The sequence below is a fragment of the Zootoca vivipara genome, chromosome 6 (assembly GCF_965207765.1).
Source record: "Zootoca vivipara chromosome 6, rZooViv2.hap1.1, whole genome shotgun sequence".
Classification (NCBI taxonomy): domain Eukaryota; kingdom Metazoa; phylum Chordata; class Lepidosauria; order Squamata; family Lacertidae; genus Zootoca; species Zootoca vivipara.
Genome location: NC_142589.1, coordinates 49,078,652 through 49,095,989, shown reverse-complemented (window position 1 = coordinate 49,095,989; position 17,338 = coordinate 49,078,652). Strand labels below are relative to the sequence as shown.

The 17,338-nt window shown below is 45.5% G+C and overlaps 2 protein-coding genes and 1 non-coding gene across 7 annotated transcripts in view; 1 reads left to right on the top strand and 2 right to left on the bottom strand.

Moving 5' to 3' along the window:
* The window catches only part of SF3B3 (splicing factor 3b subunit 3), a 36,791-nt gene extending 31,205 nt beyond the window's left edge, over positions 1 to 5,586 (bottom strand). Inside the window, exons 1-5 of one of the 4 annotated variants that reach the window (XM_035120225.3) lie at positions 5,464 to 5,586; positions 4,102 to 4,207; positions 3,215 to 3,541; positions 1,899 to 2,071; positions 464 to 605 (exon numbers count right to left, since the gene is read on the bottom strand). In XM_035120225.3, coding sequence (XP_034976116.3) covers positions 464 to 605; positions 1,899 to 2,071; positions 3,215 to 3,541; positions 4,102 to 4,171 — 712 coding nt within the window. In that variant the 5' untranslated portion in view covers positions 4,172 to 4,207; positions 5,464 to 5,586. Of the gene's footprint in view, positions 1 to 463; positions 606 to 1,898; positions 2,072 to 3,214; positions 3,542 to 4,101; positions 4,208 to 5,290 lie in introns of all 4 variants that reach the window. The other 3 variants (XM_035120224.3, XM_035120223.3, XM_035120226.3) reach the window with 3 other exon arrangements.
* Positions 2,605 to 2,687, bottom strand: LOC118088033 (small nucleolar RNA SNORD111). Its single transcript, XR_004692898.1, has one exon. It is a non-coding gene; the product is annotated as a small nucleolar RNA SNORD111 (small nucleolar RNA).
* Positions 5,587 to 6,708: 1,122 nt separating the features above from the next.
* COG4 (component of oligomeric golgi complex 4) overlaps positions 6,709 to 17,338 on the top strand; it is a 17,051-nt gene continuing 6,421 nt past the window's right edge. For both annotated transcript variants that reach the window (XR_015950555.1, XM_035119595.3), the window contains exons 1-11: positions 6,709 to 6,895; positions 8,763 to 8,845; positions 9,002 to 9,116; positions 10,443 to 10,617; positions 11,249 to 11,442; positions 11,845 to 11,950; positions 12,343 to 12,500; positions 13,526 to 13,584; positions 14,822 to 14,955; positions 15,827 to 15,945; positions 16,983 to 17,149. Coding sequence is in view for 1 of the 2 variants with exons in the window: in XM_035119595.3 (XP_034975486.1) it covers positions 6,734 to 6,895; positions 8,763 to 8,845; positions 9,002 to 9,116; positions 10,443 to 10,617; positions 11,249 to 11,442; positions 11,845 to 11,950; positions 12,343 to 12,500; positions 13,526 to 13,584; positions 14,822 to 14,955; positions 15,827 to 15,945; positions 16,983 to 17,149 (1,472 nt within the window). In the remaining variant the exon portion in view is untranslated. The remainder of the gene's footprint in view (positions 6,896 to 8,762; positions 8,846 to 9,001; positions 9,117 to 10,442; positions 10,618 to 11,248; positions 11,443 to 11,844; positions 11,951 to 12,342; positions 12,501 to 13,525; positions 13,585 to 14,821; positions 14,956 to 15,826; positions 15,946 to 16,982; positions 17,150 to 17,338) is intronic.

The window sequence follows — 17,338 nt, the reverse complement described above, 5'->3', positions numbered from 1 at the left end:
CAGCTCTACTACTCTGGCTGCCCCTCTGCCAATCCTGCCCTGTCCAGTATTGGCCTGGCTGCCAGACTACTTGGTAGTAATGTATTCGTGTTTGAATGTCTGCTGCAATAAGACAATGTCATGGTTTCGGCTAAGGTGCAGACAATCATCAGGGTAGCAAAGAAAAGCACAGGATGAGAGGGTTACATATGGTGAGCTTTCATTAATCTGATGGTTTCTGCCTACTAAGTAACAGAGGTCTCCACTTTTTAACCTACTTCAGTGTTCCAATGTAGAGCATGGAGTGGAAATACTTGTTGCACTTTTGTAAAGCATGGCACAAAAGCAACTATCAAGGATATGTAATTTTCATTCATCAAGTATAGCTTGAGCCTACAGAAAATGTGCATTTGTCTCAAGCAGTTCTTTCTGACATCTTAGGATAATGCCTTTTCCCTAAAAGGACTGGAAATGGTAGCAGTACCTGTAATAAGGAAGTTGCCATGTTCTTCCAAGGGTTCACTGTATTTCCTGACAACATGGTTCAAACCCAGATCTAACTCATAAAATGTCAAGGTTTGCTGGGTGTTGGCTGCCGCTTCTCCTGTGGGGTCATTGTCAGCTTCCTGTGGAAAACAATACGTGTACCAACAATAAATTAGTGTCATACTCTGCCTCGTAAGAGAACATACATTTGGATACAATTTTAACATAAGCTGTCCTGGAAATTTCAACTGAAGAATACTATATAATTGTTCATAATAAAGTGAAAAAATTAAGAATAATAAAGCAGACTGAATAGGTTTGCCTGCACTGTAAGAGAAGGTCCCGAAAGACAAAACTGCCATGAATAAATTTTTTAAAATATCCAATAGTTCAGAAACCGATTATTCAGTCTGCCACCTGCCTGTTTATCTGGTGCAGCAACTGACCCTATTGCCACAAAATCAATGCAACATAATATATAAGAATTACTTATAAAAATTAAAATTATGTTTTGTTCTTTGTAAACCACCGTTTAACCATTTTGGTGAAGGGCAGTACAGAGACCTCTAATATGAACTTATAATCAAACTAACCAATAAAAACACCCCAAAGCACTTCAAGAGACATCCATGCAGCTCCTCTCTTACAGTTCCTATCCCACATGTATCCAGAGTTGACATAACTTAAATAACGAACACACATTCTCCACCTGCCTCCCCAATTCCTCTACTGTTTCCCTGTGTCTGTTTTAGAATGGAAACCTCTTAAGGGTACAGGAAAATAAAATAATAATAATAATAATAATAATAAATTATTTATACCCCACCCATCTGGCTGGGTTTCCCCAGCCACTCTGGGCGGCTTCCAACTGAATATTAAAAACAGTACAGCATCAAATATATCATACCGGTGCATACATGACACTATATACACAACAAATAGTAATACTGTTGTTGTTATTAATATGCCACTAAGAACAAACTACTAGTACAAATTCAGGTGAGGTGCCCTCTGATCTTAGGCTGTGTTCTCTCTAAGCCCAAAGTCAAGGACTTGGGCACCTTTGGAGACCACCTGCTCTCCGCAATCACTTGCTTGCCCACCAAGGCCTGTTTCCCTCCTTGCCCTTCTGATCTGTTTATGTACTCGGTCATGTGACCTGCCTAACTCTGATAGTGGGGACCTAACCCATGGCGGCACTGGAGGCCTCCTCCACGCCATCCAGAGAAATATCTATGTTGCTGTATTATGGAGAATACGATGAAAGACAGCTCACTTATAAGAAGGGCATACTAAGCATATTGGAGAATTTGAAGATGGACGGTTGACTTTGTTGACAAATGAGTCAACAAGGTGTTAGTTGCATTTTTTAAAAAGAGACACACAAACAGTTGAGCAGGGAAGAGTCACTAGAGAGACGAATTCCTCAATACCTCATAATCCATTTCCAGACAGGCAAACATGGGATTTTCAAACCCGACATCTACTCCAACTACATGGTAAACCAAGGTGTTGGCTTTATGCGCTTCTAATGGGGAAGAAATTGTGAGTCGGGCTGCGGCATCTCTGTTCAGAATGTACACTAGCTTCTGCTTCTCAATGGCACCTACAAAGAGATAGACAGAGAGAACATTAGGAATACAGAAGCAGAAGATGTCTGCACTTTAATGCTTAAGGTGCCCAAGCCCTACTCTTGCATAAGCAGGCCTTGCAGTCATCTCAAAACAGAGCAGTTTTCCTCTGCTACTTTCCTGTTGGAAGAACCAGTAGTTGCATTCAGATGTAACACTAAACCAGTTTAACATTAGTTGAACCACAGCAGGACTTGGGTTTCACACACTCATCCTCTTCCGGACTACAAGAGCCGAAACTGCCATTGTCATAGTGCAGCCCCATATAAAGAAATGGTGGCATTAAGGCAGCTGCATACCCTCTTATAACCATGGCAGTGAAGGCTCACCTGAAGACAACATTTTACTAATCACAGGATGGTAAACAATTAGAAAACCATGTTCAACATTCAATGTTTTTACAGATCCACTTTAGCCGCTAAGGTTTGTATCAAACCCCAAAATTACATTCCAGCTTTAAAAAAAAATTGGCATGATGCATGCAAATGAAAATGGGCATTTATGATGAGAACCTGATCAGAATTGGATCCAAATGTCTCCATGTCTTATGTCAGAGAAGAGACATGAATTCCTAATCATCACTTCAGGGAAGAGAAAACTGGTTGCAACAGATACATAGGGCTCAAGTGCTTTTCTTCAAACTGAAACCCACAGAAGGTTCCACTTACACCCCATTAAGCAAACTAAGCTGTGTTTCTAAGTTCAGTTTTCTGCAGTCATACACATAACCACATCAAGTACCAAATGGGTAGCAGGGAAGTATTTTAAATTATACTACATTCCAACAAATTCTTTGTAACATGGAATCACCCTGATTGGCTGAGAGTAAATCTAGCTGAAGTGGCTAAGAGTGTAACTGGGAATCCCTGGTCTAAATATCAACTCAACCACAAACTCACTTAGATGGCCTAAGGAAACTCACAACTTCTCAGTTCCCATTTGCAACACAGATCTAGTTGCACTGGGATTGCCACTAAAAGCACTTTTGATTGGAGCGGTTTCAAAACCTAAACCAAGGATAGAAAAACCAACCAGTGTTTCTTATCCAAATCATTTCTCCCATTCAGTTATTCAACAGTATTATACAGCTACCACTGAAAACAACCATCCCAACTTACTGATCATGACAGCTCGCCCTTTAGGATCCACAGCCAAATACTGTCCAGGAACAATTCTGCGACAGCCACTCTTGCCAAAAGTTTCCTGGTGAATCTTCTCAAACACATTTTTTGAGGGCTGATATTCCAAGATAACAATGCGACCTGAATCACTGCCCACCACAATGTAGTCTTTGGTTCCACCAGTTAATCTGAAGGCCATGAGAGAGCGAATGATTCCAAAGACTTCCACTGTCAGCAAAGTATGAACTTTTCCTGTGTTCGGATCAGGACGAAGCAACTCCAAGATTTTGCCTCGAGAAACAACAATTTCTTGTTGTTTGGTACCTAAAAAGAAAAGAAAAACCTGATCATCAGCCAAAGAGGAAGATGGCCAAAGCATCAGCACTTCTCTATCAAACCTCCCATTGCTCCTTACAAGTTCAAAAGTGCCTTGTAGGTTTGTTTTCCCTACCTGACTTGTGACCACTTTTTACAGAGAACACATAAGTAGTCGTTCTGAAACTGATTCAGACCAGAAATCAGAATACCAAATCTTGAATCAGAATTGGAGGTCAACAGACAAGCTGCTTACTTTTCAAAAGCATATTGCTCTGCTATCCATATACATGATGTGTGGCCACTTAACCCTACCCTTCCTTGCCTTTTGATAAGCCACTCACTAAGCCAAGGAAAAAAGTGAAAACGTTGCAAGCCTAACTACTGCCTGATGTCTGAAGAGGTTCAGAAAACTTAGTTTATTTGGCCCAGAAAAATATGACAAAGTTGAGATCCCATATTCTACAAGAATCTCTGCCATTCTGAACAAAATTGCAGAAATACATGCTATGTCTAATATCAAACTATGCTTTCACCTTTCATCTAAGCTTTCAGTCAGAACTGAGTACCTGAAAAGTTGCCATGGATGGCATAACTGATCCCAGTGGCTCGCTGCAGAGTTAGGTTATAAAGGAACATGGTGCCGATTGATATCACTTCACCTCAGTTCACCTGCTGAGAAAAGGAACACCAAGCAGTTAATACACTATGCATGTTTTTTTTAAAACTTGTTCAATTCTGACCACACATTAACATAAATGCCAGTTGGTGGAGAAAACTTGAATGTTAAACCCATTTGAGAGATGGTTCATATGAACACTTCACAGACTGAAAAACCTCAACGAGGTGGTTTCTCCTTCCTAACTTTACACAAAGCAAAATGCTCCTATGAAGGAATCAAGTGTTAAAACTTAAAGTAATGGGCACCCTGAAAAAATCTGTTTTCTAATTTTAATGATGAATCAACATCAACTTGCAGTTTCACTGGAGGGGATACAAACTTCTTACAATGTTACTTAATAGATTCACATATTACAAAGGAGCAGACATTCCCAGAGTAAAGGTAAAGGTAAAGGAACCCCTGACCATTAGGTCCAGTCGCAAACAACTCTGGAATTGCAGTGCTCATCTTGCTTCCCCGTACAGTTTCCGGGTCATGTGGCCAGCATGACCACATGACAAGAGTAGCAGCCATTAAATCTCCTGCAGCTAATACAACTAAATATTTTGTGGCATGTTAAAGACGCAAACATTATTATGAGATAATATTTTATGGACTAAAGTCCAGCTCACCAAACAATTATTTTAAAAAGTATTAGACAACTTAAAAGATGTATGGCATGATCAGGGAGAACAATTTTAACAGGCCTTGTTTCTGAGTAGACATGCACAGGACTGCACGGTTGCATGAATCCTGACCACATTCACTTTCGAGTACACATGCAGTAGAGATGGGCGGAGAAATAAGTCTCTTACAAATAAAGAGCAGCACCGTTCTCTCCACGTTGACTCAAACGTAAGTACTACCGCCCTCAATGGGGCTTCCACCTCCACAATAAACCTGCCTTTGTATTGTAAGTTATGTGGGTTAAAACAATGAAGGGTCGGGCTTAAACCCTGCACGAAAAACTCCCTCGTGGTTTGCGAAAAAGCAGCGCGCGTCTTACAGCTGCTGCTAGGCGACCCCCTCCCCTCAGTGGGCAAAGTGAAAATAAGGCAAGATTGTCCAGAGAAGTGTAAAAAGCGCGGCGCCCTCACCGCCTGCTTGTCCAGAGCTCTTTCCCGCTCGCACCGGCGTCGCCCAGCAACGGTCCACTCAAGGGCCTCGGTAACACCGCGCGCGTGGCAGCCTACAAATACGCCATGTCCTCCTCCCGCCGGGGATTAGAGAAGTTGCAGCTTAATTCTGAAAGGGAACTGGCAGCGTTTACCGCAGGAGCAGCGCGGATGGCGGCGGATCCTGCCGCTGCTTCACTTCCTCCACAGCCCGCACTCAAGCACCGCCATTGCCCCAGCGGCCTCCCGCGCTCTTGGGTCCTTCCACGTAAGTAGCGCGGAACTGAGCGATTAGGCTGACCTCGCCGTGCCAGAAGCAACCCCCGCGCGGCTTGAACTGTTCCACTTTACCCGTTTTAGCCTGGAGTTGTTTTGCTCTGGAAGTAATCTCACCATTTTATTCTGCAATAGAAACGCCGCTGCTGGTGGTTGTCCCCCCCCCCATCCACCCCCGAGACACAGGCAATAGCTTAGGCATCTATATTAATGTCCCGGATGTGACGATTTGTCTGCGATATTTTGGGTCTATTTTCGGTAGACGTATACACGGACGCCGGAAGCCGGATTCAAATTTGGACGCTCCCACTAGGAGCTTCACGGTCTTTTCTGTCCATTCTCCTGCCAGACTCTGCCTGCCTGTGCTCCGTTGCCTCGCGGGTTTTATTCTCCGCTTGTATTATTTTAAGACATCTGAAGGCAACCCATTTTATTGCTTGGTGTTTGACTATGTTTATATATATGCTGTAAGCCGCCAAGAGTAGCTGGGGAAACCCAGCCAGATGGGCGGGGTATAAATAATAAAATTGTTGTTGTTATGTTGAAACGCTTGGGCTGAAATGCACTGAGCCGGTGCGGTGTCCTGGTGACCGTGTTAGACCAAGACTTGGGAGGTCTCGGGCATGTCCCCGTTTCTCAGACCCCGATCTTCCTCGCAGGGGTTTTCTGAAGACAAAGCAGCCCCCGTGGAGCATGGAGACTACGTACAGCGCTTTGAGCCCCTTGGAGGAAAGGCGATGAGAGACAAAGCGAAATGAAGTAAAACAGGCGTTGCAGCCATCAGGAGCCAGTGGAGACCGCAGGAGACACGGCTTCAACGCCCCCGCTCAGCATTGGAAGTCAGAGGCTGCTCTTGGGCTAATTGCTGCCTCTCGGCTTGTAGGACTACCTCGCAGGGTGGTTGTGAGAATAAAATGTGGGAGGAGAGCCGTGAGCTTGCTGGGCGAAAGAGGGCGCAGAAATCGAATTACAGATCACTAACAAAAGCTGCCATCCCGCGGCTTCTGTCGTCCGTTTACGATTAGGGCCCGGGCGGGAGGGGGGGGTACCAGTAAAAAAAAGCGTCCTCAGGAGCCCGGAAGCGCCATTTCCTGGGTAATCGAGCGCGACTCTGCAATTTTCTTATCTCTAGAATGACGTGAGGCCAAAATGGCGGCGGCGGCGGCCGGTTCAGGCCTGAGGGGAGGGAGCGATGGCGGCGGCTCCGGACCTTCTGTTTCCTCAACCTCCTCGTTATCCATGGAGCAAATCCGGGCGCTCACTGACCTGCCGGAGCTGGAGGCCGCCTACAGCCGCCTGTGCGGGGAGGAGGTGCGGCTTGGATTATATTCTCTCCCTCCCCTCCCAGCCCCCGTCACTCCGGATCTAGGCTGCCTCGGTATCCCTTCAAGCTTCGCTCCTGTCGAGGGTGTCCCCCCCCCCCGCCGCCTTCTTGAGTTAGGAACGGGGAAGCAAGCGGTGGGCAAGGCCCCTTTCCCCCAGAAGAAAGCCCCATCTTCCCGCGGCACAGAGTTAAACTGCGGAACTCCCTTCCGCAGGAGGCGGGTGGGCACTAAATTGGAGGGCATTAAAAGAGGATTGGGCAAATTCATGGAGGAGGAGGAGGAGGTTTTCAGTGGCTATTATCCAGGATGGCTATGTGCTGCTTCCATGGTCAGAGGCAGCGATGCTTCTGAATAGTAGTAGTTTCTGGAATTGCAAGGGGGAGAGTGGCTGTCGCACCTATATCCTGTTTGTGGGTTTCCCTTTGGGGCATCTGGTTGGCCATGGTGAGGAAAGGATGCTGGACTCTGTGGGCTGCCTTTGGCCTGAGCCATCAAACCCCTCTTAGGTTCTCCTTCCTTCAAGATGGGAGACCAGCTTTCGCCAACCTGTTGCCCACCAAATGTGGTCAAATGATGTCGGGGCTGCATGGTTGGCAAAGGGTGGGTTAAATAGATGCTCATGACTCTCCCTCACAAAACTTAAAACAAGATAAAATGATGAAAACCTAAAATGTCATATCACAGGGCCACAAATATTCTACAGATAAAATTCCTGGGTGCATCTGAGCAAGTGTCTGTTTCGGTTTCTGGATAGATGTGGTAACAACTGTCAGTACTCTAGTCCCAAACCTTTCATGGCCTGGGGCACATTTGGGAATCTAATAAACTGTTGTGGGCACTGCAAAGACCCAAAAACTAGTGATACACAGAATACCTCGTCCCAAGTAAACTATAGGGAAAACACTATCATAAGCAAGTCAAAGGGGAGGCAACCTCCGCCAAAACAATCAAAAGGTATCGACATACCTACCAAAACAGACAGCCAAAAGGTATGCAACCTCAAACGCAGGCAATCCAAACCCCCCCCCCCCAACAAAAAAGGCAAAACAGCCCCACTAAGCCTGCTGCCGCCGCCACCCACTCAAGTACTGGCAAAACATTCCAACCCACTCAACATAAAAGCCAGTTAAAGTAACACATACTGTATATAAAAACAGCCAGGAACACGCCCATATCACTCTCTTCTTTAAAAGTTAAAGATACCGTAGTAACAGGATTTTGCCTTTTTCTTTCCTGAAAAGGCGGCAAGACAAAGAAAGACATGAGCTTCCAGCTGCCCCACCTTCCTTTCCTTTCCTAAGAGGAATTTCTCTGCGCCAAGAAAGGGAAGAGGGTACGGCACATGAATGCCTGCAGTGTTAAGCATGCATGGGCAGGTGCACCACAGGGGGTGGCTGTGGGCGTTGTGTTGGGGACCCCAAATCCAGCATAATGTGGATTGTGCCATATGATTGGGTACAATCAGCGCTAGTGATGTGCAACAAATATTGGTCATGTGTGCAAAGGTCCTCAACCCAAGGAGACAAAAGAGCCTTGTTGGATCATTCCAGGGCAGTATCTGCCTCTGGAAGCTCAGGAGCATGATATGATACCGGTAGTGATGGATATGCCATTTATCTGGTAACGGACTCCATTGTTGTTTGAGAGGAAGCACACCCTCTTTCATGAAAAGGATAAACTGATGCAGAATAGAGCACGTGATGTGCCCTGCCCCTATTAGCAACCTTTTGCTTGTATCCCTGATCTGATGTCACACTGAGTTCTTAAGTAATGCCGTTACCATTGATCTTGAAAGGGACAAGCTGCAAATTGGGCATTGATTATGCCTGCAGCATTATATTTCTGTTTTTCAGAAAGCCGTGGAAGAAGAGTTGGAGATGCTTCTGGAACAGCAGAGCTCCGTGGAGAGCAAGATGGCTACCCTTCATCGCATGGGGTGAGTAGCAGTTGTAGTACTGTATGTGCAGTGCTGTATCGTTGCCAGAATAGAGCCAGATGAAGGCCAGGCTGATCATCATTACCCTTGTGGATGCTGCTTTTTCCAAAATAGAAATCCTACTTTCCCTTGTTTCCCTTGTTTCTTTGTTTTCAGCCCTAACCTGCAGCTCATTGAAGGCGATGCGAAGCAGCTAGCTGGGATGATCACTTTCACCTGCAATCTGGCTGAGAATGTCAGCAGCAAAGTCCGACAGCTCGACCTTGCCAAGGTAACTAGATAAAGCCATACTGAGCTTAGAGTCCAGTTGGGTTGTCATGACATGGTTGTATGTGATTGTCGACATTTAAGGAGGAATTTCTCTTTCCCTCCCCACCACTGGTCCTTTCATACCTGTACAGTAAGAATATTGTGGAGGTATTGTTTTGGTTTGTTATCATGGTCTGTATTTTTGTGTTTTTATATTGTGAACCACCACGTGATCTTCATAAGTAGAGCAGTATATAAATTCATTAAATAATAAGAATACAAGGCTGTCCCCTTTTACTCATCTGTTTTTGTGATGTGGTCTTTATTTGAGTTGTCAAGGGTTGCAGAAATGTTTCAGATGCACTTGTTTCAAATACAACTGTTCCCACACATTCTCCATTTACATGGGCATATACCTTCACATGCATAATCAAGAGACATGTTGGGATCTTTTAACCTGGAGTTAAAGTGGGCCATGATCACAGAAAGGGGAAAGAGTGAAGAGACATCAGGCCAAGGTCTAAGGCAGGCATCCCCAAACTTTGGCCCTCCAGATGTTTTGGACTACAATTCCCATCTTCCCTAACCACTGGTCTTGTTAGCTAGGGATCATGGGAGTTGTAGGCCAAAACATCTGGAGGGCCGCAGTTTGGGGATGGCTGGTCTAAAGTATTCAAATATATGAGTTACTACAGGGATAGGCAAGGAAAGGGTGCATTGGAGGCATGCTGGAACAAAAATGTCATTGCTTGACATCTGAAAACAGGAAGGGAGCCCATCTCATCTCCCAGGGCATGGAATGCCACACACACAGTGCCATGACAATGGTTGTCCCCTGCGTTCCCACCAGGCACCCTTTTGGTGCTGAGAGCAGAGCCTCCCCTGTGTAGATGGGCAGGGTCCTTGTGGGAAGAGATGGTCTGCCTCCAAGTTGTTTAGGGCTTTAGAAGTAGTCATTGGAAGCCATGACACCTGACATAGCAATAGCAAGCTGCAAAAAGCTTGCCCCAGTCAAAACTCAAGCTGAAGTTTCCAAATGTTTTTCAAAAACATCCTGATGCAGCATGTGCTGCTTGGCCCAGCCTTGATGAGACGAATGTGTGTGATTGTGGCCAGGCTAGTTGCATCCTGGAGAACTCTTCCCTGCTGTGCTGGATCTTGGAGGCCCTGCTTGTCATGTCTTGAATGCATGCTCACAGAGCAGCAATCTGGCTGGTGGGATTGGCGCAGAGCACCCATAGCTGGGAAATCATCATATGTAGCTTTTAGCTTTTGTGGTCTTCATTAGCCTCTTCTGCTCCTGCCGTGCCAATTTTGGAGGGGAATTAATTGGGGCCCTTGTTGGCAGAATCGCCTCTATCAAGCCATCCAGAGAGCAGATGACATTCTGGACTTGAAATTCTGCATGGATGGAGTCCAGACAGCCCTGAGGAATGAAGATTATGAACAGGCCGCTGCACATATTCATCGCTACCTTTCTTTGGACAAATCTGTCATTGAGCTCAGCAGGCAGGGCCAGGAAGGTATTCATTTATTCATTATGTTTATTGGATTATTTAATTGTATCTAATATCCCACCCTACACTGTAAAAACAATATTTGGGGTAGATTCTAATATACAGTATTAACAATAGCCAAAAAGGCACCCAATTGTTATGAAGTACATTAAGTGTCATTTGGTTTTACAGAATACACCCAGAAGTCATCCTGTGTTCTGTGTTTCTGTGATGATTTCTGTTGTTTCTAGTAAAAATGAACAAAAGCCAACTTGTCAATACAAACAAATGCTGCCTAAACTTCTACTACTTTCATTCCTCATTTTTTATTTCACATATTTATAACACCCCAGCGCTTCACACAAGGGCCTCAGGGCAGGGCATGACGCATGTTTTAAAAACACAATAAACAGTACAGTATATAAATACAGAACCATCATAAATCCTAATTAAAAGTCAGATTAAATGGCAACAGTGATGAAATAAAAAGATAACCAGCAGAAGCAAATCACAGTGCCCTTCCAAGGTCTGAACAAAAAGGAACATTTTTTAAAGTGATAATATTGATGTGTGACCCACCCCCGAGGGGAGGTCCTTCCTTAAGTATACTGTAGAGCCATTGCAGAGAAATGATACTGAGACTCTCATTTCTGGGCAGGCAGCATAATTGAGGCCAACTTGAAGCTTCTGCAGGAGGCAGAGCAGCGCCTGAAGGTGATTGTGACTGAGAAATTTGACATTGCCACAAAACAGGAAGACTTGCCCCAAGTGGAGCGCTTTTTCAAGATATTTCCTCTGCTGGGCTTGCATGAAGAAGGACTAAGTAAATTCTCCGAGTACCTGTGCAAACAGGTAAGAGTAGCTTGAAAGCTGCTGCTCATTTGCATCTGAGATGCATTCCGAGCTTCTTGGGGTTGAGCCATTGCTCCTGTTTTAGTGGGTCAGTCTTATAGAAACTGGGACTTTTTAGTTTAGAAAAAAGATGGGTAAGGAGGGAACACAGTAGGTGTGTGTGCAGTTACAAGCAGCCTCATATCCATCATGTAACACATAATTCAACTATGGAACTATCTGCAACAGGTTAAAGTGATGGCCACCAGCTTGGACTGCTGTAACGATTTATTTGATTGGATTGATTGACCGTTTAACGAAATCTTAATTTTTTTAAAAAGGCTCCTCCAGGAGGATTGTCCTTGCATGAGTTTTGACTGAGGCTGTGGGATAACATAGGCTAAATGTCTCAATTCTTTTCAGGTTGCAAATAAAGCAGAGGAGAACCTGCAGTTGGTGATGAAGACAGACATGAGTGACCGTAGAGCTGCAGCTATCTTTGCAGACACGCTGACCCTACTTTTTGAAGGTAACCCTCTGCCGCCATTGAGAATACCTTAGAATATTTGCCTTATGCTAAGTCAAACCATTGGTCCATCTAATTCAAGAGTGCCTATACTGACTGCCAGGGACTTTTCATGATTTCAGTTGGGGCGTGTTCCCAGACCTACTAGGAGATGCCATTAAGGACTGACTCTGGGAGCATCTGCATGCCTAGCAGATGTTCTACCACGGAGCTGTGGCCCTTCCCCATATTACTAGAAACAGGATGCTGTCTTGACAGCATTGCACAAGCAGTGAAGTGTTGGAGGATAGTATTGGACTTCTGTTTAGAATGATCCTTTTGTCCTCACAGGATGGGGTGGCAGCTTTTTCTGGAGCACTGCACAACAGTCTCATATCACCTGTTTTTTCTTCTAGGGATTGCCCGTATTGTGGAGACCCACCAGCCCATTGTGGAGACCTACTATGGACCTGGCAGGCTTTATACATTGATTAAGCACCTACAGACAGAATGTGATCGACAGGTAGAAAAGGTTGTGGACAAGTTTATCCAGCAGAGATCCTATCACAGACAGGTGAGAGACTTGCCAGTGTGGCCTGAGGAAGACATGGAGAAACCCACTTTGAGCCAGTTCCATGAAGCTTATCTTGAGTTTGCTGGTGCAAGAGAACCCTTTATACAGCTTGTAACAATGGGGACAGCACATGCAGACCTCACATTGTGGGCTGCTGCTGGGGTCACTTTTGTTCTTTTACTGGTGGTGGCATGCCAGTGCAGAAGGCTAGTCTCTTGGCTGGTTAGGGAACTCAAATGCTCTAATTGCTAGTGGCCCCAGTGACTCTCACCCACACACCCTGTCCTGCCTGCTGTATACCTTCAATCCCTGTTGGTTCAGCTTTTACAACATCCCAGTGATGGCTGTCACTGTTTCTGTCCCGTCTGCAAATGGGGCAGAGTGTGGCCACCCAGTGCACCCAGACCGATGTGCCTAAAGGGTCTTGAGGTCTCACACAGAAAAGTGCCCCCAAATGTCTGCAGCTCTCTGGAGCCACAGCCCACACCCTCCCCTTCCCTCTCACTCAAGGCATGTCAGAGGGTGAGTGACTTTTTCTGTAGTCCCTAAGCTATTAACTCTGCAATGTGCCATGTACCCATTGCTACCCATTGCCTTCCAACTCTCCTGTGTGTCAGTTTAGCTGGCTTGTCCAAGGCCAATGAGCTTCAGGGCCCAGCAAATAAATGAGCTTGCTCGCTGTCTGTCTCTCTCTCTCTCTCTCTGTGCTGAGTCATGCTCTAAGACTTGGTGGTGATTTCCCTGTAGACTCCTGTTGTCCAACATAGCAAATACTTCTGGGGTTTGCTTATTAGTGTTTTTTTCTTTTATTTTTAATGCTTCTTTCAAAAGCTCCTGTTAACATCCTTCTGTTTCTGATCTCTCTCTAACTAACCCCTATGTAAATTCCCCTTTGTGTGTCATCCTTAGCTCTCCTTCCCTCTATCTGTTGCCTTATTACTGCTCCAGCAGGAGGAGACTGGTAATTTAGGAGTCAACAAGCAGAAAAGAGGTTTCTAACACCTCTCTACTTCTTACGCTTGCAGTTTCAGCATGTTCAGAACAGCATGATGAGGAGTTCAGTTGCGGAAAAGATTGAGCCAAGGTAGGCTCGCCAAAATCTCCCTCTCTTTCCTTTCTGTTTTTCAGCCACAACTCTTTTCATTGTGGGAAATTGTGGTTTGACCTGGCACTTAAATGTCCAAGGGTATCCTGGAAAGGACCAGGCTCAGTCTTACGAAACTAGTGTGTTCTCGCTCTGTGATGCCATCCAGTGTGTTCTCCTTTGCCACCACCCAATGGGACAGACATCTGTCCACTAGGAGGCAAAGGCTCTTTCATAGATTAGGGGGAATCACCTACTTTCTCCCCTGGCCTGTCTCACTATGGAAGACTGCATGAGATGGAATTGTGTTGCACAGTATTTGTGTGTTTGATGGAACCATTTGCATCAGAGAGTGATCATATAAATTGGAATGGAAAAGGGGGAAGAGTGGATTACAATAGGTAAGAATGTAAAGTGGTGAGGATGAGCAGGCCAGAGACCTATGAGGTGACTTGCACCCTGGAGCAAATGATTATGACAACTACCACTTGGTTGCTAATGCTTTCTCAGGCAGGTACTCAAGAGGGTTGTGGCAGTTGCTGGCTCTGTTGAAGACTGGCCCTTAACTAGACACAGTTCCAATCTAGGTTCAGGCCTGGCTGGTATTACATTTCTCTGCTTGAGTTGTTCAATCAGCTGGGTGAATTTGTAGGATTGAAGGCAATTTGCAGCAGCCAGAGGTTTGCATCTCTCTCTGGAAAGGAAGAGCAAGAGTGTGTGTGTACATGTGTGTGTACATGCACCACTTTAAAACCCACTCTCCAGAGCTGTCGTGGCAAGTTTTACCTACCTTATGAGTTTGTCTCTGGTCATTGCTAAGCTCAAGTTTTAGCCACCCAGCTGATGACTACGCTGAGGTGTCTGGGGATTCTTGTTCCTGCCAAACCCAAATGCACAGTTATTAACCAATTTCCTTGCAGGAACAGCAAGGCCTCCCCTTAAGTTTGTTCCTCTGCTATGAGGACCAGGTTCATTGGTAAACAAAAACCACAAATCATTGGCATGACAGGAAATGGCAAATCCAGCCTTATGGTCACAGAATGGCTCATTGCACTACATTTCTACATCTGCAAATGTTTGTTTGTTGACTGGAAGCATTCATTTACATGCGGCAATTTCAGGATTCTAACATGAGCTTGCTGGCTGTCTTGAGAGCTTTGTTCTACCACCTCATCTTTTTGTGAAATGCCTGCTTTCTCAGTGGTTCTGCTATTGACTGTCACTTTTCTTCTCACAGGGAACTTGACCCCATTTTAACAGAGGTTACCTTGATGAATGCACGGAGTGAGCTGTATCTGAGATTCATTAGAAGGCGCATCATCTCCGACTTTGAGGTGGGAGATTCCATGGCTTCAGAGGATGTGAAGCAAGGTGAAAACCTCAAATGCTCCTTGCACAAAACCAAATCTGAGATGCTCTTTGACTTGTGGCTGGTTTGGCTTACCTGATGAACTTTTGTAATGGGCAGGATTTCACAACAGAAATAATACGTTAACAAGTTATGCTGCATTACTAACTCCGCTTACTGGGAGTAAGCTCCATTGAATTCAGTTGGACTTGCTTCTGAGTAGGTATGGTTAGGATTACACTATTAGGATTTCTTGGCCATGCTTTGTGGGCTCTGGATCAGGCAGCATTTCCCAAGAGTCACGTGCCAATGTGGGTAGGGTTGGGACAGAAGTGGGCAGAGTAACAGACATGACTCTCACCTTTGTACAGCTGGCTGAATTCCAGCCATGCAACAAACAGCACAAGGTTTCTCCAGGCACACACTCAGACATATCCATCTCCAGCCTCCATCCAGGCAGGCAAGAGGCATTAACACTTTAGGAGGGTACAGAGCAGGACTAAGGAATTGTTCAACCCACCCACCCCCTCACCTCTGCAACTTCAGTCCTGCCAAGAAGGTTGTGCTCCCTTGGCCTGTGGTTACCAAGGAGGTTGTGGAAATGGCTTACAAGTTTCTTGGGAAAGAGTCAGAGCTTGCAGTCCATATCTCCTACCCCTGCCTCAGGATCTAAGGAAGCCTTCCCAAAACCTGCCACCTAATTCATTCCGAGTGCATTTCCCCCCCCCCCCCGGCCCAAGTCTTGCGTGAGCATCGTTCCCCTGCTCGTTTTCCTCCTAAATAGGCTGTTGATTGCAAGACAAAGTGTGCAGGAAATTGCAGTTGCTCAGAAGGAGCTGGGCTGGTGTCCTGCTACTGCAGCCCATGGCCTGCTTTTCTGCTTGTACTCCACAGAGCATCAGAAGTGCCTGGACAAACTGCTGAACCACTGCTTACTGAGCTGTGCCATGCAGGAGCTGATTGGCTACTATATTACCATGGAGGAGTATTTCATGAGGGAGACCGTCAACAAGGTAGGGGCAGCTGCCCTCCTTTTCAGGATGGAGGGATATTGAGTTGAGTTGCCCTGTGGAACGCCCTCCCAACAGATGTCAAAGAGGAAAACAACTACCAGACTTTTAGAAGACATCTGAAGGCAGCCCTGTTCAGGGAGGCTTTTAATGTTTAATAGATTATTGTGTTTTATTTTTCTGTTGGAAGCCGCCCAGAGTGGCTGGGGAAACCCAGCCAGATGGGCGGGGTATAAATTATTATTATTATTATTATTATTATTATTATTATTATTATTATCTTAGGGTACTGAGTGCATCATAGTGAATTGCGGCCCTTCTGATTGACTGGGCTCTGAAAATTCCTGTGGGATGTAATGTTGGGGATTTCTGAATTGTCTATAGTGTGAGCACCAGAAAAGATTGTTACGGTTTTGAGACCCCTTTGAAATTCTCTTCATAGATTACATGAAGTCTGGAGGGCGCAGCTGCCTGCCTGAGCAGTTCATGATCAGCTGGCTTTGCAGGTCATGAAGAGTCTTGCTGGCCCTCCTTACTTACTTGTCTTGCTCTAAGTGACTTACTAAAGGTTCAATGACATAACATATAAGGCAATACATTTCAGTAAAACCATTCCGCTAACCTATAATCAAGTCCAGCAGAAAAACCAAAAACCTCAGCAGGAAGAGCATGCCATCAAATAGGTGTCATACTAGGTCATATGCCTGGTAGAAGAGACAAGTTTTAACCTGGCACCTAAAGGATGTTGTTGACCGTGCCAGACAGACCTCACAGGGGATAATCGCCTTCCAGAGACTTGGAACCAGAACTGAAAAGGCCATGCTCTCCCTTGTTCTTTCTCTGAATCTCCCTCAAAGAGTGTACCCAGAGAATGGCTCAGATGAAGATCAATGACTCCAGGGAGGTCCTGAATCATAAAGGGCTTTATAGGTGAAAATAGGCACTTTGAATTGGGCCAGGAAACATGCAGATAACCAGTGCAGCTGCACCAATACGTATGTGTTCTGCGGAAGTAAGTTGTGTGTTGATTTCTTTGCCAGGCTGTTGCTATGGACACATGTGAGAAGGGTCAGCTGACCTCCAGTATGGTGGATGATGTCTTCTATATCGTGAAGAAGTGCATTGGGCGGGCTCTTTCCAGCTCCAGCATTGACTGCCTCTGTGCTATGATCAACCACTCCATCACGGAGCTGGAGTCAGACTTCAGGTGTGTGGTGTGGAGCTTTTTGGCCCTCCTAGGCTGTGGTGGGCCAGGCAGTTCACCTAATACAGCCCATATGGTTACAGATTTTCAGAACATAGATTTTTGGCCTCCACCAGATGGTACCATAAGGTGCAGGTTCCTACCTGCCTTGTACAGTAGGTATCTGCTCCAAGATTCTTCAGCTTTTGTCTC